The 20,882-nt window shown below is 39.1% G+C and overlaps 6 protein-coding genes across 7 annotated transcripts; 5 read left to right on the top strand and 1 right to left on the bottom strand.

The window, feature by feature from the left end:
- Nucleotides 1-263: 263 nt before the first annotated feature.
- LOC104826241 (glutathione S-transferase F9-like) lies at nucleotides 264-1,353 on the top strand. The gene is made up of 3 exons (XM_010558848.2): nucleotides 264-488; nucleotides 569-617; nucleotides 763-1,353. Exons 1-3 carry the CDS (start codon nucleotides 345-347, stop codon nucleotides 1,221-1,223), a joined length of 654 nt encoding a protein of 217 aa, XP_010557150.1. The 5' UTR covers nucleotides 264-344; the 3' UTR covers nucleotides 1,224-1,353.
- Nucleotides 1,319-6,173, bottom strand: LOC104826242 (putative methyltransferase NSUN6). The gene is made up of 13 exons (XM_010558849.1): nucleotides 5,908-6,173; nucleotides 5,661-5,785; nucleotides 5,025-5,313; nucleotides 4,407-4,554; nucleotides 4,018-4,155; nucleotides 3,860-3,922; nucleotides 3,654-3,775; nucleotides 3,253-3,493; nucleotides 2,837-3,048; nucleotides 2,491-2,591; nucleotides 2,298-2,379; nucleotides 2,104-2,165; nucleotides 1,319-1,717 (listed from the first exon to the last, which is right to left on the bottom strand). Exons 1-13 carry the CDS (start codon nucleotides 6,013-6,015, stop codon nucleotides 1,606-1,608), a joined length of 1,803 nt encoding a protein of 600 aa, XP_010557151.1. The 5' UTR covers nucleotides 6,016-6,173; the 3' UTR covers nucleotides 1,319-1,605.
- A 111-nt stretch (nucleotides 6,174-6,284) lies between these two features.
- Nucleotides 6,285-9,765, top strand: LOC104826239 (3-hydroxyisobutyryl-CoA hydrolase-like protein 5). 2 transcript variants are annotated; one of them, XM_010558846.1, is made up of 17 exons: nucleotides 6,285-6,397; nucleotides 6,475-6,532; nucleotides 6,695-6,761; nucleotides 6,849-6,932; nucleotides 7,018-7,083; nucleotides 7,175-7,238; nucleotides 7,338-7,411; nucleotides 7,486-7,569; nucleotides 7,654-7,738; nucleotides 7,873-7,958; nucleotides 8,181-8,302; nucleotides 8,424-8,484; nucleotides 8,570-8,668; nucleotides 8,829-8,930; nucleotides 9,010-9,051; nucleotides 9,266-9,372; nucleotides 9,456-9,765. In XM_010558846.1, exons 3-17 carry the CDS (start codon nucleotides 6,729-6,731, stop codon nucleotides 9,499-9,501), a joined length of 1,155 nt encoding a protein of 384 aa, XP_010557148.1. In that variant the 5' UTR covers nucleotides 6,285-6,397; nucleotides 6,475-6,532; nucleotides 6,695-6,728; the 3' UTR covers nucleotides 9,502-9,765. The 2 variants fall into 2 exon arrangements, with proteins under 2 accessions (XP_010557148.1, XP_010557149.1); XM_010558847.1 differs by lacking the exon at nucleotides 6,475-6,532 and having other exon boundaries at nucleotides 6,299-6,397.
- A 677-nt stretch (nucleotides 9,766-10,442) lies between these two features.
- LOC104826238 (cytochrome b561 domain-containing protein At2g30890) lies at nucleotides 10,443-11,957 on the top strand. The gene is made up of 4 exons (XM_010558845.2): nucleotides 10,443-10,844; nucleotides 11,030-11,185; nucleotides 11,296-11,447; nucleotides 11,541-11,957. The coding sequence occupies exons 1-4, from the start codon at nucleotides 10,452-10,454 to the stop codon at nucleotides 11,827-11,829; spliced, it is 990 nt and encodes a 329-aa protein (XP_010557147.1). The 5' UTR covers nucleotides 10,443-10,451; the 3' UTR covers nucleotides 11,830-11,957.
- A 344-nt stretch (nucleotides 11,958-12,301) lies between these two features.
- Nucleotides 12,302-14,722, top strand: LOC104826237 (GDSL esterase/lipase At4g10955). Its single transcript, XM_010558844.1, has 2 exons — nucleotides 12,302-12,660; nucleotides 13,413-14,722. Exons 1-2 carry the CDS (start codon nucleotides 12,458-12,460, stop codon nucleotides 14,476-14,478), a joined length of 1,269 nt encoding a protein of 422 aa, XP_010557146.1. The 5' UTR covers nucleotides 12,302-12,457; the 3' UTR covers nucleotides 14,479-14,722.
- Nucleotides 14,723-15,266: 544 nt separating this feature from the next.
- LOC104826236 (actin-related protein 2/3 complex subunit 1A) lies at nucleotides 15,267-19,717 on the top strand. The gene is made up of 15 exons (XM_010558843.2): nucleotides 15,267-15,547; nucleotides 16,376-16,461; nucleotides 16,600-16,676; nucleotides 16,832-16,926; nucleotides 17,059-17,128; nucleotides 17,548-17,617; nucleotides 17,852-17,925; nucleotides 18,014-18,056; nucleotides 18,184-18,265; nucleotides 18,399-18,487; nucleotides 18,583-18,668; nucleotides 18,813-18,876; nucleotides 19,028-19,134; nucleotides 19,279-19,337; nucleotides 19,469-19,717. The coding sequence occupies exons 1-15, from the start codon at nucleotides 15,478-15,480 to the stop codon at nucleotides 19,525-19,527; spliced, it is 1,131 nt and encodes a 376-aa protein (XP_010557145.1). The 5' UTR covers nucleotides 15,267-15,477; the 3' UTR covers nucleotides 19,528-19,717.
- Nucleotides 19,718-20,882: the final 1,165 nt, after the last annotated feature.

Genomic DNA, 20,882 nt, shown 5'->3' with positions numbered 1-20,882 from the left:
GAGTTCAATTAGTCAAATAAATTTAATCATTAGTTCTTTTTAATTCTTCCAATTAAATATAAATTAAACAGCGTAATTGATATTGCAAGTGTATAATAAAATATATACGAGTGGCCAATTAAATAAAATAACCATATTTTCCAATCAGAGAAAAGACACCGCCGGTCCAACAAGAAGTCGCCACTTAAATACAAACGCAACGCTACAAGACGCCACTTAAACGCTAACGCAACGTCCTCTCTATAAAAACGCGTCCTGAGACAGCAATTCACTCACTCACTCATCTCCTCTGCGTTAGAGACGAAGAAGAAGAGCGAGAGAGAGAGAGAGAGAGCAGAGCGAAAATGGTGTTGAAGGTGTACGGACCGCTCTTTGCTTCTCCGAAGCGAGTTCTGGTGACGCTCGTGGAGAAGGGAGTGCCCTTCGAGACAGTTCACGTCGATCTCCCCACTGAAGAGCACAAGCAGCCTCCTTATCTCGAGCTTCAGGTTTCAATCCCCTTCGTCTTCCTTCTCGATTCCCTTCTAATCGATCTTTGATTTTGACCTTCTCCGTTGTTTTTGTTCAGCCTTTTGGTCAAGTTCCCGTTGTCTTCGATGGTGACTACAAAATCTTCGGTATTCTTCTCCTCCTTCCCCCACTGATGATGATGATGATGATCACATACACATATACATACACGGGCAGTTACATATATGCACAATCAAGATCAATATATGAGATTTGATTCTCACTGTAAGAAGAACTTGGGCTATTGTGCAGAGTCGCGTGCGGTCATGAGGTACGTAGCGGAGAAGTACAGGTCACAGGGACCTGAACTCCTGGGGAAGACACTGGAAGAGAGAGGACAAGTGGAGCAATGGCTTGACGTGGAGGCCGTGAACTACCATCCGCCATTGTTGAACCTCACCATGCACGTAATGCTCGCCCCCGTGATGGGTTTCACCCCGGACGAGAAGCTGATCAAGGAGAGCGAGGAGAAGCTCGCTCAGGTCCTCGACGTCTACGAGGCCCACCTCTCCCAGAACAAGTACTTGGCCGGCGACTTCATCAGCTTGGCCGACCTGGCCCACCTCCCGTTCACAGACTACCTCGTTGGTCCGATCGGGAAGGCGTATATGATCAAGGACAGGAAGCACGTGAGCGCGTGGTGGGATGACATCAGCAGCCGACCTTCGTGGAAGGAGGTTATTGAGAAGTTCCGTCTACCTTTCTTGAACTGAGGGCATGTTTGTCTGAAAAATGTGTGTTTTGGCTTTGAATATGCCTTCTTACTTGTCTTGAGGGTTTGTGTGTTTTGAGGAAATAAAACTGCCTCTGTACTTGTAATGTTTCTGTGAGTTTCTTTCTTTCCTTGTTGGCTTTATCCTCTACAAATAAAGATTTTTTTTTCTGAAATAGAAATACCATCTTAATCTAAAAACAACAAGCATTTAAAAAGCTTGTTGCATTACAACATGAGCTTGATGAATCTCCAACCTGTCTGCCACTGCGGTTTCCTGAAACTCCATCATATCCATGGCCATGTAACCAATCACTTCTGTTCAGTGTACTCAAATCAATCCTCCCAAGGACTGGAAGATGCATACAATCATCATTGGAACCCTAATCCTTTGAGCCGACGCTGAACTTAGCTATAAAGAAGCCGATGGTATCTAGTTCAGCAGAGGGGTCGAATTTCTGAACTAGTTCTTCTTCCCCGGGCCTTAACCATTCCCTGCAAAATATCAAGTCAGTTAGGATAATCTTAAGGCACTGAGATTGTTTGGCTCAATCATATGATATGATACACTTGCACGCCGAAATCAACAAAGCAATCATAATCATTTCGAAGGAGAATATCACGTTGATCGTTGGAAACAAAGGCCTCGGCTTCTGGTTTTTTGATTGTCGAATAACTTAAACATCAGGTTTTCACACCATTCATTCTTTTGGGGGGGAGGGGATCCAGTGGATAGACAAGAGTTCTGGGTTTTTTTCATTTTCAGGATGGGTATCATCAAACCATGGAGAAGTGATTTCCATAGTTAACAGTGAGAAACAGAAGTATGTACATACATACATGTTTATCAGACATTTATAAATGCATGAGGGTGTACTCACTCGACATATCCATCAGAGAATTCACACCGACCAACAAGACCAGGTCCTCCAATCCTCGGATGCTGTAACGGCCACAGAGAACACAAGAACTGAGTTTTTTTTAACGCACTTCTCAGCTAAAATCTCAAACAGCTCAAATGGAGATTTCCATGTGGCTCAAACTGAAGCCAAGAAGAAGGTATTTAGATCAGAACCTGTGGTGCCAAGGAAAGAAATTTATATGTATCCAAAGCATAGCGAACCACTGCCTCATTCTCGCTCGGGTTAATAGTGCATCTATCAAAACCAAAACATGGAAAGTCGGTTTGATGTGCAGTTCATCACATGCATCTAGATTATAAGAAACATGCATAAGCAATTACCAAAGGGTAAGATATGCACACTTACGTTGAGTATACGAGAATTCCACCAGGGCGAACTAGTTGAACAGCCTGGTCAAACATTTTCCTCTGGTACTTTCCATGGTTCCTTAAAGATTCAACAGTCTCCTGCAAAAAATTAACAATGGAGGATTGATTTCAAAAGAAATCACAGTCCAGACACAGTTAAGAATACAACTTTGAAATGCTGTTTGCAACAACATAAGGATGTCTTGGAAAACAGATTCAGCTAATTATATTACTGTTTCGGATGCATACAAATGCTTAAACCATGGATAGCGGAAAGAAAATCAAAGTAGAAGAAAAAAGAACACGGAAAAGGTAAGACAAGCCATTGGAATTGGAAAAATTACCTCGCCAGCAAAAAGACGAGGTCTCAGGCCAAGAGCAGAGCAAGGTGCATCTAAAAGAACCCTATCAAAGCTATTAGGAGAGAAACCTTCAGATTTTCCAACTCTTCCACCCTGGCTTTGGTTCCTTCCTGGTCCATTTTTCATCCTTCGCATCTCCTTCCTGATGTCAGCCTTGCTAACATAAGGTCCTTTGTTTGGCTTTTCATTTCTGACTAAAATACAGGGGACGATGGACAAACCACGCTTCAGCTTATATGGTAAAAAACAGTTAATTCCATATCATGGGCCTTTATTTAAGTAAAGGAAAGTTCTGTGATCTAATGACTTTCGTACAAGAAAGAAATAATGCATATTGTAATGGTAGAAGAACAAATAAAAAAAATGAATTTCTTTGTGAAAGAAAATGTATAAATTACCATTTTCCTCCAATGATTTGTCAGCTTCAGATCCTATAGAAGCATCAGATGGCATTGTTCCATTTGATGATCCCAGTAATTCAGAACTTTGAGGGGTCATGGAGCCACCGTGGTTCCCACTATTTGCTGTTGTTGTATCGTCAAGTTTGTTAGAACGGCGAACAGACTTTAGAGCATCCAGTTTAAAGGTAGTAATGCAGCTTAGACCCAGCTCGGCAGACAGTTTCTGGATGTCCAGCACCTAATTAATAATAAAACACAGACGAACTAATGCATTCAGAGCAGGTAATCTCTTACTTGATTGGTACCAATAGATATTCTCTATCTTAACAAACATTGCTTACGACATAGAAACCACAGAAAGACTGCAGGCATGTAATCAATCACAAAAAATGATGTACCTTGTTATGAGATCTATCTGCTGCTACTATCTCCCCATCATCCTTCATAAGTACAGCAATTGCTGTAGTTTTTCCTCCAGGTGCTGCACACATATCTAATATTCTCTCCCCTCTTTGGGGATCTGAATCAAAAACAAAATGTTAAAATAGAACTTTTCAACCTCGTAACATGAAATGGGGAAAAAAGATAAAGGAAATTCACATACCAAGGGCATGAGCAGCAACAATGCTTGGCAGGTTTTGAAGAAACACCTCCCCCTCGAGGACATCTAGGAAACCAAACGAAGATGTTGAGGGCCAGAAATTGTGATTCGTGAACCCTCAAGTAGAAAGTAAAAACTTCTAGGCAAAAGAAGAAACTTACTATAAAGGGAAGGCAATCTGAACACCCTGTTGTTCATATCTACTGCAATTCCTTCCAAGACCCGAAATATCCCGGCCCTTGACAACATAGCTGTTCCTTGGCCAATATAGAGTCCATTGCGTTCACAATAGTAAGGATCTACAATGACACTATGACTCACGTCAACTCCTTAAATGAATAAAGATCTCACGGGATTTGTGAGTTGGATAACCAATCCAAATCTAAACAATCATAAACGGACTCCAACCTAGTCAACGTTATCTAACTCATAATACCAACTCCTTGTCAGTTTTCATGGTACCAAAGAGTTAAAGATCAAACCTTAAGATATTTTCATCATCTTTTATTTGTGATCAAACAAAACGACAATGTAAAATTTCGGTTCTTGCCTGTCTGCAGACCCTGAAGAGTTGTCCCTCGAGTCATATTAATGCTCCATCCACCATTATCACACGGTTGTTCAATAGCAACAGAAACGGCAACTGCATCTCCTTTCTCTACATGGGCGCTGCAGGCCATTACACCTGGAACATACACCTAACAGGAGGACATATGAGAGCATTAGAGTGGCATAACTTTATTCACAGTATCACCAATGATCCAGATTAAAAAAAGAACCAACATCATACGATTTACTGCTAACAATAAGCAGAAGCATATGCTTGTTTTCAATAAAGATAACACAAATGTGCAGCTAACTAACAGTAAAAACGATAAGAATTTGAGATGAATCAATACATTTTTCCAGTTGTGACAAGATTGCACCAAAGCTATACAACAAGAAATCGAAGAAAGGCAAACCTAGGTATGTTCTATACTCCTCTCAAATGATACAGTAACAAGAAATAAACTTAAAGAGAGTAACATGAATATAAAGTCTAGCAAGTAGATTTTGAGAGCATCTCAATGTCCCATATTTAGACATTACGTTCTTGCAAGTTTCGAGACATAAACAAAAGCAACACCTTTCTTACGAAAATAAGAACTTCAGACTGGATCATGCTTACCTGAGCACCTCTAAGAACTGCTTCAGCGCACTTCCTGCTCACTATTACCTCCTTTGGAGGTTTTCCAATATCACAGCCATAATCAATTAGATGAGGGCCTGACCCCTTGACAAAAACAACATATTCCAATCCAGGAATCTGACACTTGGAGATGGCACTACTTCCATCAGCTTTTGCCAATCTTTTGCCTTCCTCGGATTCATCCAAGATTTTGCTAAGCTTCTCAATAACTGCGTCACTTGTCGTTCTAAGTGTGTTCACACGAATGCAGGAGTAGCGGGATGGACACCTGATATGGAATGGAAAATACATCTTTGAATGAATTACAACCAGAAATGCCACTCTCTCATCATTAGCTGGTGAAGAATATATTATAATGAGAAGAAAGTGACTTCCATAGAATTTAGTTTCTTCAGCCAAAAAAGATAGAGACCAACAGGAAAGCTAGATCTCAATAACCATCAATAATCTCAACGTTCATGTGTTAGCCTGATATGTATTCAATTTCTATCACGAATGGCAAATTTTCAAATTCATCTGAATGAAGAAGCTCAGCCCGAAAGATTTAATCTGCACAAAGAACGAAAGATTTTCTTCAAGATATGAAAGAATGGTCCTCAAGATTGTGGGAATTACGAGAGAGCCTTTGAAATGCGAGCAAAGTGGTCACTTCCATATGCTTTGGCGAAGTACTCTTCGACCTGAGGGTTCCAACGCAGCACCGGATCATAACAGTAACGCTCCGAAGGGTCCATCGTCACCTGTTTTCATTACCATCAGTAACAAAATAAGGTATACATCAGTTACATAAACATGCGAATACACATTCTCACATATTACAGATACATAAAAATGAAGACATGCGAGACAAAGAAGAAGCCACCTCGGAATTCGAATCAGGGTTAGGGCTCCTGAGGGAGGAGAAGATCCTAACTTTGCTACTGCAACTGCTACGGAGAAAGGGTTTTAGCAGAACCCTTGTCTTCTTCATTCAAAGAGGGAGCTTTAGCTTTGAAGTTGGAAGCTTTCACCTTTGCAGCTTTAATCGCCGCTGGGCTAACAAAATATTATGTGGGCTTGGGTTCGTTTGTTTATATGACTTCGGTATTGCCTTCTTTCTCAAAAAGAAAAATGAAAAGAATGGGCCTCGCAGAGCAAGATTGCCGATTGGCGCAATATAATGTCAAATTAGGATCATATGAGGGTGATTTGCTCGGAATTTCTCCCTGTTACTGTAATTCAGCCAACAAACAATGCTTGACTACGGCTTCACCTACCACTCCAAGTCCAATCCACTCCTCATCTATACATATACATATATAGATATAGATGTATGTAGCGGGGTTGTTGAGAAACGGATCCTCTTCTTCAAGGTTGGGTTTTTCTCTCTCAAATTTGATATCTTTCTTTGCTTCTTCTGCTTTCTATTTCATTTCAATGTCTATAATAGGCTTCGTTCGTCGCATCGGTGGTCTTCTTCTTGTTCTTGGATTTAGGAGGGGGATATGGTGGGATTTCTTGCTCTATGTCCTTTAATCGAGCCAAATTTGATTGTTTAAAGTTTTAAATTTTAATATGTTGTGTTCGTTATCTATGTTATGGTTACGTTACGTAGTTTACAGTTTGAACTGGCTCCATTTCTGAGATTCGTGTACTTTTTTGTTGATCAGCTCTGTAGAATTTTGAGATCTGAGAAACCTGAGGATGGCTCAAGAAGGCCGAAACACCGATGAGCCGGTTATTTCTGATGTTTAACCTCTTAGTTTGATCTCTGTAGTTCCTTCCACTCTTGTCATTAGAGCAGCAGCATTGTCCAATTTATAGGTTGTCCTTGGAGAGGGAAAAGGCGATGTGAGATTGTTAACTCTCAACCGTCCTCGTCAGTTGAATGTCATCTCTCCGGAAGTGGTACTGAAATTTGCTTGAGTTTTGATCGTTATATGAACTTTTACCCTGGAGGACACTAAAGAGCCTAATGGAGAACTTTACTCAGGTGTCCAAACTTGCAGAATATCTCGAGAAGTGGGAGAAAGACGGAACAAAGCTTATACTGATCAAGGTTAATATATATCACATGAAAACTGATGGTTGGATTCCGGAATTTGGGAAGATACTGAACTGTTTTATCTAACCTTTTTTTATTTGAGCAGGGTGCTGGGAGAGCTTTCTCTGCTGGTGGTGATCTAAGGATGTTCTATGATGGGCGGAATTCAAGTAATACTTCTTTCATATTTTAGAATGAATAGAGCTAGGGAATTGCCATACCTAGAATCACCAAATCGAAATTACTTAACCAATATGTTGTCTTGACAGAGGATGCTTGTCTCGAGGTTGTTTACCGCATGTACTGGCTTTGCTATCATATTCACACATACAAGAAAACCCAGGTGGCTTCTAGTTTTGTTCAAGTTTCATGTGGAAGTGTCTCTGTGCCTAGTAGTTGACTGAATATCGTGTACAGGTTTCTCTTGTTAATGGAATTTCAATGGGAGGAGGTGCATCCTTGATGGTCCCGATGAAATTCTCAGTCGTCACTGAAAAGACTGTGAGTTTGGTTGGGTCAATGTGTCACCTTATTTTTTAACGACGTATTCAGAAAGATTCACAAGTTTAAAATGCCTCGACATAGGTTTTTGCAACTCCAGAATCAAGCATTGGGTTCCACACTGACTGTGGCTTCTCATACATTCATTCACGTCTTCCTGGTCATCTTGGTAATCCTTAAACCGCCAAACAAATGGTTGATTCAAACAAGGCATTGGCTGATGTTACCAATTTGGGTTTTTTGTGATTTCTTTGCATCTAGTTCTTTCTTGATTTTCTCATCACAGTTCATAAACATCTGTAGGAGATTTCTTAGCTTTAACCGGAGCAAGGCTGAATGGCAAAGAACTTGTTGCTGCTGGCATGGCAACACACTTTGTACCTTCCGAAGTGAGTTTTCAGCTTCTCTTATGTTATGCCATTCTTGATAATGTTTGCCCTTGGCTCGCAATCCAGCGGAATATAATCTCTTATATTCAATAATCTCCTGGCTGTGTTTCTGATTCCAATTTGTGAATCATCCTGAGGCAGATTGTGGCTGAATTCTTGAATCAATGTCTATATTAGAAAACATATGGAAGCATCATCTTTCATATCCTTTGTTAATGTCAGAAATTGGTGGATTTGGAGGTCCGACTCGTGAGTTTAAACTCTGATGATCCAGATGTAGTCTTATCTGCTATTGAAGAGTTCTCTGAGAAAGTCCATCTCGATGAAGACAGCATTCTAAACAAGTAATATTTGCCCTTTTTTCCTTGTCTCTCCTGCCTTTTTCTTCTTTCATCTTTGCCAACATCGTTAATCATTTGTGAATTAACAAAGGGAAAATTTTAACCTGGATTGACCATTCTGCAGGCAGTCAATAATTGATCGGTGCTTCTCGAAAGACAGCGTGAAGGAAATCATACAAGCATTTGTAAGGCCTCCACTTTTGTCTGAAAATGAGCTTCCTCATTCACTTGTGTGTTTTACAGGGTCAAACATTTATGTTGGTTTTACAGGAAGCTGAAGCAAGTAAAGAAGGAAATGGATGGATAAGTCCAGTTCTGAAGGGGCTGAAGCGGTCATCCCCCACAGGATTAAAGATAACCTTACGATCGGTAATTTGTTTCTGTTAGATTATATCCCTTTATGTTCATCCATATTTGTATAACGGTTCTTGGTGTTTGCCCTCGTAGCTCAGAATCTGAACTGCAGTTATCCTTTTCATTTTACAATGATAGATCAAAAGGAACTCAAAAGTTTGCTGCATGTGTTCAGATCCGTGAAGGTAGAAAACAAACACTGGCTGAATGCCTCAAGAAGGAATTCCGACTCACCATGAATATCTTGAGGACCACCGTTTCCCCTGATGTCTATGAGGTAACAATTTAGTGCCCCCATGGTTTTGTCATGTGCAAATGATATCCTGAGAGACATTTTCACTCGTGTATTCCCGCAGGGAATTAGAGCTCTGACCATTGAAAAGGATAATTCCCCAAAGGTATGAAATTGCTTCTATGATACATTTAATGTTTCAAAAGTAAGAGTCCTCGGAACATTGAGAGCTATCGCTGCTTTAGTCACAACAGAGTTATGTAAATAACCGAGTTAAACCCGAGTGGAAAATGAACATAGAAAGATCTGAGAGTTGAAAAGATTATTCTCTGATGGTTTTACTGTGTTTGTTTCGGTTAAATCTACCGTTATAACTACAGTGGAATCCGTCGACCCTTGAAGAAGTTGATGATGAGAAGGTCGACTTGGTGTTCAAACCCTTTGGGGATGATCTTGAACTTCACATCCCTGAAACAGAAGAATCCAGGTTTGAGATTTTATATGAATTCTCTTGGACAGAAAACATACATTACAATAGATGTGTAGTTTCTGATCGATCCGAAATGACAGGTGGGATGGCAAATACGAGAATTCGGTCTATGCCAAGCAAGGATAAGACCGGGGCAATACTTTGGTTCTCCCAACTGCGGTGATTTGCATTGTGCCTTAGCAACTGTAACTGAAACTGCATGTATAAGTTGGTCTTTCTGGTCAGGCTGTGTTATGTTCTTCAATTTGGTCTTGTCTCTACCAACATCTGTGACTATTGGGTCATTGGAGAGAGTTAAAGAGTGTTATGCCTTATTTTGTGGATGCGTCTGTCATGTCTAATCTCTGTCTTATTATAATCAATATTCAAGAAGTTTTAATTTGTGATGAACCAACTTAATGTAACAATGTAAAAGGATCAGATGATTGCAAAGGAAATATGATGAGAGGCATCTATGCAACTGTAGTAAGAACATGTGAAACATGACAAGCTGGTTCTTGAGTGCTGGGAGCAGTGGCCCCGTCCTGTCTCTTTTCTTGGTAAGGGATTTTGGTTCTTGTTTGGCTTCTAGATTGTTTCTCAATGGTTTTCCATGTTGGATGAAGTTGTCAGAAATTTCACATGTTTATATATATATATATATATATGTGTGTGTATATATTATTATGACTCTTAGCAAGAGATGATAATGTGTGGGCATTGTTTGATTCCAATGTTGAAGATAGCACTTTTTGAATTTAAAGAAGGAAAATACCTTTCAGCTCTCATGTGTTGGTCCAAAATGCCCACTGCCAAATCCAACTTTGTTCCACTCTTCTCTCTCACATTCTGACATTCTTCCACTTGAAAGTTCAATGAAATCACTACTTCTTTTTTTGTAAGACTCATGTTAATAAAACATATATACATACACATCATCAAAACACCAGCATATACACATACTGATACACCTTTTTTCACATACATACATACATACATACATACATACATACATACATACTCAATGATATATACATACATCCTCCACTTAGCTGACAAATGAATGAATGTCCATCCTCCACTTAGCTGACAAATGAATGACCATCCTCCATTTCCTAATCTCCAAAATCAAAACACCTAAAACCATCAATTTCCATGCACAAAAATCTTATTATAATACAAAAAAGTTGCCACCTTTATCACATTCTCTTCAGACTCTAAAACAACACTGTGACATCCTTTTCTTCCCTCTCTCTCTCTCTCTCTCTCTTTTTCTTGGTAAGTGGGTATTAATTCTGGAAATTTTCTTGAAAAACAAAGAGAAGAAAGGGAAATCTTTCTGCGTTCACAGATTTCTTTGTCCATATGAAACAATGGAGTTTCTTCATCACCTCCTCGCTTTCCTTTTGCTTCTTCTGCCGCCATGCTCGTCCCATGAAAGCACAAGAAGCTTAGCCATTGACGCAAACGGCATCCACCCTTCTTCTGAGGTTTGTTCTTCTTCCACTAATGTACCCTTCTCGCAATTGTTCAGAGGGAAATGCCAAAAAAGACCAGAAAAAATTCGTGCTTTTTCTGTGGATCACACAAAAGTAATCGCCAGTTCTTCTTTGTCAAAGAAAAAAGAAACCCTAAACTTGTATTCTTGTTAATTACGTGCTATAAATGCATACAGAAGCTGATAAGTTGGAAGATTTTGTACGAGGTCAAAGTGCATGGATTCTTGCTGTGGGCTTCGATGGGATTGTTGATGCCAATTGGTATACTCTCTATCAGAATGCCCAACAAAGACCGCTGTCGAAGGCTCTTCTATCTTCATGTCACTTCTCAGGCATGCCTTTCTATAGATTATATACATATATATATATATATGTGTGTGTGTGTGTGATGGTTTGTGAGATTAAATGGATCATAAAACAATGTTCGAGATGATACGTACAGATGTCTGCACTGATACTGGTGACAGTAGGAGCAGTCATGTCAATAAGAAACTTCAACAATTCCTTCGACAATTACCATCAGAGGATCGGAATTGGATTATACATCGTCGTCTGGTTTCAAGCTCTTCTGGGTTTCCTTCGACCTCCTCCGAGGTTGTCATTCTATGTCTGTTGATCTCATATATTTGCTTTGATCATGTATTTCCAAACATGCAAACATCGTTTTGTTGGGTTCTGTCCATGCAGAGGCCACAAGGCAAGAAGCCCATGGTTCATGGCACATTGGATCTTAGGAACATCAACGAGTCTTTTGGGAATATTGAACATATACACAGGCTTGTATGCTTACAGTACGAAGACGTCGACGAGCGTGAAGCTCTGGACAATCCTTTTCACTGTCCAAGTCTCTTGCTTTGCCTTCTTCTTCTTGTTTCAAGAAAAGTGGTCTTATGTCCGAAATCTTTCCGATCAAAACAATGTCTCCACCGCCGGAGACGAGTTCCGGGAGAGCACTCCGGCGCCGGAGAAATGTTAAAGATTGTTTTTTCTTTTGTTGAGAAAAGGGTCTCTTACGATGGGCCTGAATTGCATCGATACGTTGAAAATAAATATGAATGTTGTAACATTTATTTTGATCTACATTTACTTTTTTTGTCATTTTTATGCGCATGAATATATTTTTTCTCTTATCTTATGGATTATAAATATAATCGAGTATATATTGGCATATAAATAGTGTAAATTTATGGAAATTATTTTATTATGTGAACTGAAACTTAATGAAGCAGAAACGAAGAGCAGATTATGCATGTTAATTCGATTATGGGAAATTACTAACGCGTTTGACTGAAAGCTGTGCAGCGCTTATGATTATAAAGTTTTCCATTTATACCCCTGGATTAAGGTCCACACGGCCTGGAAAAGCTAAGGGTATATAGGGAAATGCGTACAGAGCCGACAACAAAAAGGAGATGACCGTTGGTAAGATCTGCAAATCCTCAGGCGTTTCAAATCATTAGTTTACTCCAAAATAATTAGTAGAAAATCGAACTTGAAATTCTCCGCCTTCGGAAACCGAATCCGATTCTACCCGATCAAATTCAAATACCCACGAAGAAATCCTCCATTTCTGTCTCGAAGAAGAAGAAGGGGAGAATTTGTTGATGGCGAAGCGTGGGGTTATGGAAGATATCACAGAAGCAGAGACGGTGGCGGTAATGGCGGCCGCGGCGGAAGATATGGGGGCAGCGACGCCGGAGACGGTGGCGGTGAGAGAAGAAGAAACCCATCATCCGTACGCGTTTAACGTTTCGGGACCCCGAAATGTAGCTTCCCCGAACTGGAGAGACCTGATCAACTCTAGTTGGTAAGTACCCTGTTCTTCAACTTGACGAATCTTTTTCCTACTCTCACGATCTTGTCTCGCTTTCATGGATGGAATCTCTTTGTAGGGTTTCCGCAGAAATCTGAACAAAGTTTGTTCTGGGTTTCTCCGTCTTTGAATATCTTGGTACCGAAATATCAACTTCGAAACCTAGAATGAGAACTGGAAAACTCTCTGTTCTGTCCATCAGATCTGATGGATCAGAAGCTAGCGGTAGCGAAAAGCTTCTCTATCTTTTGGTTTTCTTTCGTTTTCATTGCATGGATCAGGTTCTTCTCAGTTAATGCTTACTAAAATCTGCCCTTATTGGTAACCTGGGGATCTGGATGTTGTTCTAGTATGAAATCACTTTATCCACTGGCATACTGAAGGTTATCGAATTGAATGGTCAGCTAAATGTATTGCGTTACAATTCGTTGCACTGCCTCTGTTTTAATTTCAGATGGTAATCGTCTGTTTTCTCTCTGTCTTGTTCCTGCTTCTTGATTGTTTCTTCATGGCAGTTGCTGTTGGATTTTCCATGATATTGGATCTGATAAGTTGAAATGGTAGGTTGCTGGCATGACTGCAGGAACATGCTAAACTTTGTGTAGTATATATATGGTTATATATATACTCTTTCCAGTTTCTCTTTCTTTCTTATTGATGAATATGGTTATATATATATATATATACTTCTTGGATCTGTAGAGGTTATATAACTTCTAAGCGTCCATTGATTTTTCCATACGCAGGAAGGATCCCAACTACAAGAGAACTGTGATGGCCTGCTTTATTCAAGCAGCATACCTACTCGAACTTGATAGACAAGAAAACAGAAATGAGCATAATAATGCTCTCGCTCCGAAATGGTGGATACCCTTCAAGTTCAAGCTATCACAAACCCTGATCGATGAGAGAGACGGCTCCATATTCGGCGCAGTACTTGAATGGGACCGAGCAGCTGCAATGGCTGACTTGGTTCTCATCAGACCCACTGGCGTACCAAGAGCCGTGCTGGCACTACGAGGAACATTGCTAAAGAGTCCAACGATGAGGCGTGACATAGAAGATGACCTCCGGTTTCTAACTTGGGAAAGCCTTAAAGGTTCTGTCAGGTTTAAGGCTGCTCTAGAAGCACTAAGATTGATTGCACAGAGGTATGGAAGCAGTAATGTCTGTATAGCAGGTCACTCACTGGGAGCCGGTTTCGCTCTACAGGTCGGTAAAGCTCTGGCTAAAGAAGGGTTATTCGTAGATGCTCATTTGTTCAATCCACCGTCTATATCTCTTGCTATGAGCCTAAGAAACATTGGTGAAAGGGCTGGAATCGCGTGGAAAAGACTCAAGTCAATGCTTCCACCAAAGAATGAACCTTTGACAGAAAATGTCAATGAAGGAGCCAGCAGTTCTAATCATATTTCCGGGTTCAGAAGCTGGGTACCGAGTTTCTACGAAGAGAAAGCTTCTGCAGACTCGAAGAAGAAATGGGTTCCCCATCTATACGTAAATGACAGCGACTATATCTGCTGCTATTACACCGAAAAAGACGGTGGAGGAGAAAACGAGAGTAAAGAAGGGGACAAGGAGAATAAAAGGCCAGCGACCGTTAACAACTCCTCCATGGCTGGAGCTAAGCTTTTCGTGGCGTCGAAAGGGAAGCAGAAGTTTCTAGAAGCTCACGGGTTGGAACAGTGGTGGTCAGAGAATTTAGAGCTTCAATCGGCGGCGGTTCAGAACAGTAGATTGATCGGTCAGCAACTCAAGTCATTGTATAGTGCATCTTCTTCTGCTCCACAGGTTCAAGGAAAGCTACAATGAGGAGAAGAAGGTAACATACATATATGGCTTTTCCTGTGATTCTCTTCAGTCAAGTATTTGATCTCTCTCGGTTTCATGAATAAGTATATACACGTGTTTTTTTTTCTTTCTGTTTTGTGATGTTTGGTCGGAAACACTGATGCTTCTCTTGTTGTGAATGTAAGTCGCAACAATTTTCAGGTTCCTGTCTTTTGGCATTAATGACTCGTTATAAGAAGATCATGGCAAATTTTGCTATTTTACATATTGTTCTCTGATAATATTATGATTTTTAATTTATATATATAAAAAAAAGTCTGGCATTACAAATCGGGTATATGTATAGATTGGATAGAGAATCATAAATTTTCAGATTAATATATTAATCTGTGATTTTCCATAGGGAAGATTAGAATATGAGTCCAAATTTCATCTCATCCCAAGAGCAGAGTGTTGCCAAAACGAGTTTCTTATTGGCTTACAAAAAAAAAAAGAAACTGTAGTTTTTTTTTTATCTGTGAATGTAATTTGTAGTTTCTTGGATTAGTGGTTGTCTTGTCTGATTTGGTATTTTTGTTTTTTTTTTGTTTTTGTAATTTTTCTAATGCTTTTTGTAGTTGGACCATAATATTTATAAAATTACAAGAATTCCAATCATTGCACTATTAATATTATTCAAAATTTTGTAATTTACTTTGATTATATATATATATATATATATATATATCCTATTTTTACAATGCGTCCTCATATTTTTTCCTTTTTTGTCTCGAAGTAAAGGGAAAGTGAGATTATTAAAATTGACCATTTAACTCTCGTCCTTTACGCTGAAGACACCCTCTCGCTATACTCTTCACGTTTGCGAGTGTCGGAGTTTCGGATCTCATCGGAGATTCTGCGGTATTGCTCCCTCCACCGCCGATCAGATTCCAGCACGGCGCCGATCGCCGGTGCTTTTGAGTTATCGATCGGAGATCCATCGTGGTTCGCGAACTCCTTGGGCAAAAGGAGACGACGATTATGGCCGTCGTTGGTGTTCATCGATTCGCTGAATCAATCACTTGTCATGCTTGGAGTCCCGATCACTCCAGTAAGGTTTTTTCTGATTTTGTCTCTGTTGAGATGTTGTCGATTTGGTTTTGATCCTCTTGTTTTTGCTTTTCACTTATGGCCTTTAGGTCAATGAAATCGAGTGAAAAGGGGAAAACTGTAGTGCTCTGTGAGGTTACCTTGGTAATCATGATTCGAAACTGGGAAGAACTGTGTATCTTTGTTGTGTTGTTTATTCTTTTCTTGCGAGGATGAAAATTTCGCCTAGGTGGCGAAGGATTTCTCTCCCATTTTTGTTTATATTGACATGCAACGATGTGTTCTGTAGAACGCTTTTGTACTAATCTATAGTTTGTGAACAACGAAACTGGGGTCAAGGTATAACGATTCGATGCTCGATTGGTAAGTGAACTGCAAATGCATTGGCTTTCTTTAAGCGTAATTTTCTTGGGAAGCCATTTTTGGTAGGAAATCTTTGGATATGGGATATTCACCTTGAAAAATTTAATACTATGGTAGCAGATTTTACGAAATATGGTGCAGGTTGGTTTTTGGTTACTTGTGCTAAGAGTTTCGGTTTCCCAGATCTTACTCGTAAAACTGGTATATAAGAAGCAGTTATCCAGTATTGTGTGCGAGCGATCTGATGAAGTTGTCTTACTGCAAAGCAAAAGACAGCAGATTTGGCAATGTCTTTTTACATATAGTGTACATGCTTTTTCTTTGTCAACTCAAGACTATAACAACCCAATTCTTCCAATGGCATCCAATTTGATTTTTTTAAGGCCACGATAGCCTGTAGATGTTTTGATCCTGAAAAGTGTGTAATCTTTTATGTGCTATGACATTTGTGTCATTTTCCATGTAGTGGTCGCCCTCTGTCCAAACAATAACGAAGTTCATATCTATAGATCATCACAAGACCAGTGGGAGAGGGTACATGTTCTTCAAAAGGTGAAACCTTTTGACTCTGTTTGAAAGCCATGGCCACTTCCTTCGTTTTTTAGTATCATCTAATGCTGCAAAAGTATCTGAGTTACAACCAAAAGTTTCCTTACAACAAATTCATGCATACTCTTTATATTGTTGCAGCATGACCAAATTGTTTCTGGAATAGACTGGAGCTCAAAGTCCAACAAAATTGTTACTGTTTCCCATGACAGGAATTCGTAAGTTGTAACTCCTGAAATAGCTGCATTGAGAAATGTCTAGGCAGCCATGTAATTTGATTACTGTTATTCTATGTGTTCAAGTGATCTGTTTTCTTTCGTGCTTGTCTCTACCTTTATATATATTTTTTGCTGAGCTGTCAATGTTCTTGAAGGTACGTCTGGAGCCAGGAAGGATCTGAATGGGTACCAACCCTCGTTATCCTTAGACTAAATCGTGCCGCACTATGTGTCCAATGGAGTCCCAAAGGTAAATGTATCAGATCCATACTTTATAGGCTGCTTTACTTCTCTCTAGCTATTGTGCAATGCATTTCTATTTTGTTACCAGAGTAATTCTTATATTAATCCACGTTCCCATCTTTTGCTTTGATATCCTTAGAGAACAAGTTTGCTGTCGGAAGCGGTGCTAAAACTGTTTGCATATGCTATTATGAGCAGGAGAATAACTGGTAATTTGTCCATAATCCTCAGCTCCTCCCCATTATTTCTTATTGATAGCTGCAGTTTTTCATTGACATATTGGTTTGTCCTCTTTACTTGGTGAGAGTATATTAGGTCAATCAGAATTGTATAATGTTTTGGGCCCTCCGCCAAGTGGCAAGTTTGTTGTGAAAAGATTTCTGGTACCCATAAACTTGCATTGTTTTCTATTTGGCATGTTGTTTACACCAATTGCAGATGCTTATCTTGAGTTGCATGAATTTTTGTTTAGTTTACATAGAGGTGTTGGCAATGTCTGGAATGGTGGGTTCAATGTAAAATTTTCACTGTTTAATATTATCTAGTTTTATGCTAGTAGAAATGTCCATGGTGATCTGCTCTGCTCATGCTCTGGTTGCCTGACATTACATGGCTATATGGTTCTCAGGTGGGTGAGTAAACTTATTCGGAAAAGGCACGACTCTTCAGTCACAAGTGTTGCGTGGCATCCTAACAATGTGCGTGCAGTTTACACAACCTTATCTTCTTCATGTAACCAAATTGTTTTCACACACACCATGCTGCTATGTATGCATTGTCTAGATCAAGTGCTCCATGCTGGCCAGTGTGAAGAGCTTAATAGTGTTTGTTCATATCATTCCAAGCAAACTGATTAATGTTCTTACCTTTAGCTGCGAATATGTTGTTCGTATTTTGTGTTGTCTTATTGTCTATTTTGCTTTGGTTCTTAGATTCTTCTTGCAACAACATCTACAGATGGAAAATGCCGGGTATTTTCAACCTTCATTAAGGGAGTCGACACAAAGTATGCTCATCACTTGAACTTTTAGCTTTTTCTGTTTCATCTAGATGTAGGCAGTTACTGATTTGTCTTCCTAAATGAATTGATACAGGGACGCAAAACCTAGTACAACAGCAGAATCTAAATTTGGAGAGGTTTGACATTTTCACTAGCTTAAATTTCTGAGTACAGTTTTATACTACGCTTATGCCACAACAGCTCCTGGTCCTTTTTCCCCCTAATGTTAGGGGACATTTTCTGTTTTTATCTACGTTGAAACAGCAAATTCTTCAGCTTGATCTCTCATACTCGTGGGCATTTGGAGTGAAATGGTCTCCAAGTGGGAATACCTTAGCTTATGTAGGTCAGAATATCCTTTATACTTGAGATGCTTATCTGTTGTGCTTGACTGAAGCCAAAGTTTAGTGGAGCCTCATTTTTGTTCATAATATTGCTTGTTCACTCTCTTTCCTCTCTGTTTTTTTTACATGGTACAGGTCATAACTCAATGATTTACTTTGTTGATGATGTGGGTCCTTCTCCTTTAGCCCAAAATGTTGCATTCCGAGATTTGCCTCTTCGTGATGTGGGTCAGCATCCACTCTTGTTAATATTTTGAGAACCTGGCCTTCTACCGTGTATTCTGTCCTGAACTGACATGATTTGAATCTGCCGGTTTAGGTCCTCTTTATTTCTGAGAAAATGGTGATAGGAGTTGGATACGACAGCAATCCGATGGTGTTTGCTGCCGATGAGACAGGAATTTGGTGTGTAATTCCTCGAAATATCTGCTTCGTGTCCTCTTAAATATGGTTATGCTTCAGAGATTTCGTGTTTTTTGGTTCTCTTAGTCGTCTTAGTTTGTTTCCTAAAATTGTGTGCACTAACGAGCTTCTCATGTTGATCTATAGGAGCTTTGTCAGATACCTTGGTGAGAAAAAGGTGCCATCTTCAGGTTCTAGTTACAGTTCACAGGTATGATTTTGCCTTTCCCATCTTCGGGGTTTTTTTTTGTCAGTAATACGAGTCCATGATAATTAATTTCCTCCCCCATGTAGTTTACTCGAAATCAAGTAATCCCACAGGGTAAGCTCCATGTGTTTTTACCACTTCGTCTTGTTTTCAGTTAACTGAGGCATTCGGGAAATTTTATGGTCAATCAAAGTCTGCAACGGGAAACGATGGTAGTGAATCTTCAAAGTCACGTGGAGGCGTTCACGACAACTGCATAAAGTGAGTAACTTAGCCCTCAAGCAACTTTCCAGCTCTGGTCATAGTTTGCAACTCTTTTGCTTTACCCAAATCTCAAAACCATTCTCAAAAAACCATACCTAACAAATATCGTCCCTGGAAATCATTTTCTTGAAACTCCTGCAGTTGCATAATGCCGCTTAGTAAAGCCGGGACGCCTAAAGTAACGCGATTCAGCACTTCAGGTCAGCGAAACTTTTTGGAATTATATTAACTGCAGGTCCCCTTTTAGATCCAAAGACTCCTCCTACTCATGTTCATGTTGGGGATTTGCCTTTGTTTTTTTTTTTTTGGTAAATTATTGTAATTATTGCAGGAATTGATGGGAAGATAGCGACATGGGATTTGGAGAACATGCTGCAAGACATGTACTAGAAGAAATTCTGGTGCGTCGCTTGTATATTACATCTTGTGTCTTTGTTTGAACCCTCGTCTTCATGTCTCCTTTTACTTGTAAAACCACACAATAATCCTTGCTTCTTTTTTTTTATTACTTTTATTAACAAATAAACGAACTTATAGTATCTGTAATAAAACATGTGAAATCAAAACCCGAGTTATCTCACACTATTCCATAAACCAAATGTTTTCCACAAAACGAATAATGCGTATCAACATTGGTTCGGTTTATATCGGTATTTTATTCAACCGGTTTGGTACACGGTGTGTGAACAATATTTTCATCTATTCGACTTTGGTTCGCATGTTTCAAGCTCGGTTAAGATGTCCTCCGTATTTGTTCAATGCTTCCGGTTTCGGCCTCGTTTTGGATGTCTCGTGAGCGTCGGTCGAACATAATACTTGACACTGTGTTAAAAATATGAATATTTAAAATAGTTTTTATTATATTAATCTTGAAATGATGTAACCAATAATACAAGTAATACGAACATGTATATATGTATATATTTGTCTGCAGTGTTGGAATGTGTGAATAAGAGTTGGCATTTGAGGACAAGTTCAAACTCCAATCACATTTAGCTCATGATTAATGCGACGCAATCATTTCATTTCATCTCATCCCGCATAAACTATGCTATTAATTAAGCTTTTTATTATTATATATATATATATATATATATATATATATATCTTTATAAACATTGTATCCTAAATCTAGATAGATTATAAATCATTGGACAGACGGAAGAGGAAGAAATAAGACTGATGATGTTGAACCCATCAATGAGACTAATGTCCAAAAGAACAAATGTGGATTTAATATATACAATTAAACCCCAGAAAAATCTCAGAATCTATATATATATATATATATAAAGCAATATAAACTCTATCTAACTCTTGGAAATATACAATAGAACAATTTAAGATATTTACATAATATTGCCAGCCAAATATCATAGAAAACATTACACCTTCTCTCAATCATCCATTTTCACATTTCAAACAGAAAACTCGTTAGGCATTTGTTTATTCTTTCGGAAAACGAACTGTTGCTCCCCACATTGTAGCTGTCATCCAGGCTATATCGACTTGTTAATATTACTATATTATATTCATAATCAGCTAATTAATATATATATATATATATGAAATTATTATATTCTTACAAAAATAAAATTGTTTTTGATTCGTCTTGTTATAAAGGAAGTCACGTTTTAGAGAATCCCCAAGTGGTGGTGGTCGGTGAAACGTCCTCGTTTTCCCATTCTAATATTCCAACGTCTCTCTCCTCTGTCTCGTCTTTTTTTTTTTTTTTTTTTTTTGGA

This window comes from Tarenaya hassleriana, unplaced genomic scaffold (genome assembly GCF_000463585.1).
Source record: "Tarenaya hassleriana unplaced genomic scaffold, ASM46358v1 Cleome5, whole genome shotgun sequence".
Classification (NCBI taxonomy): domain Eukaryota; kingdom Viridiplantae; phylum Streptophyta; class Magnoliopsida; order Brassicales; family Cleomaceae; genus Tarenaya; species Tarenaya hassleriana.
This window is presented reverse-complemented; position numbering and strand designations above follow the sequence as displayed.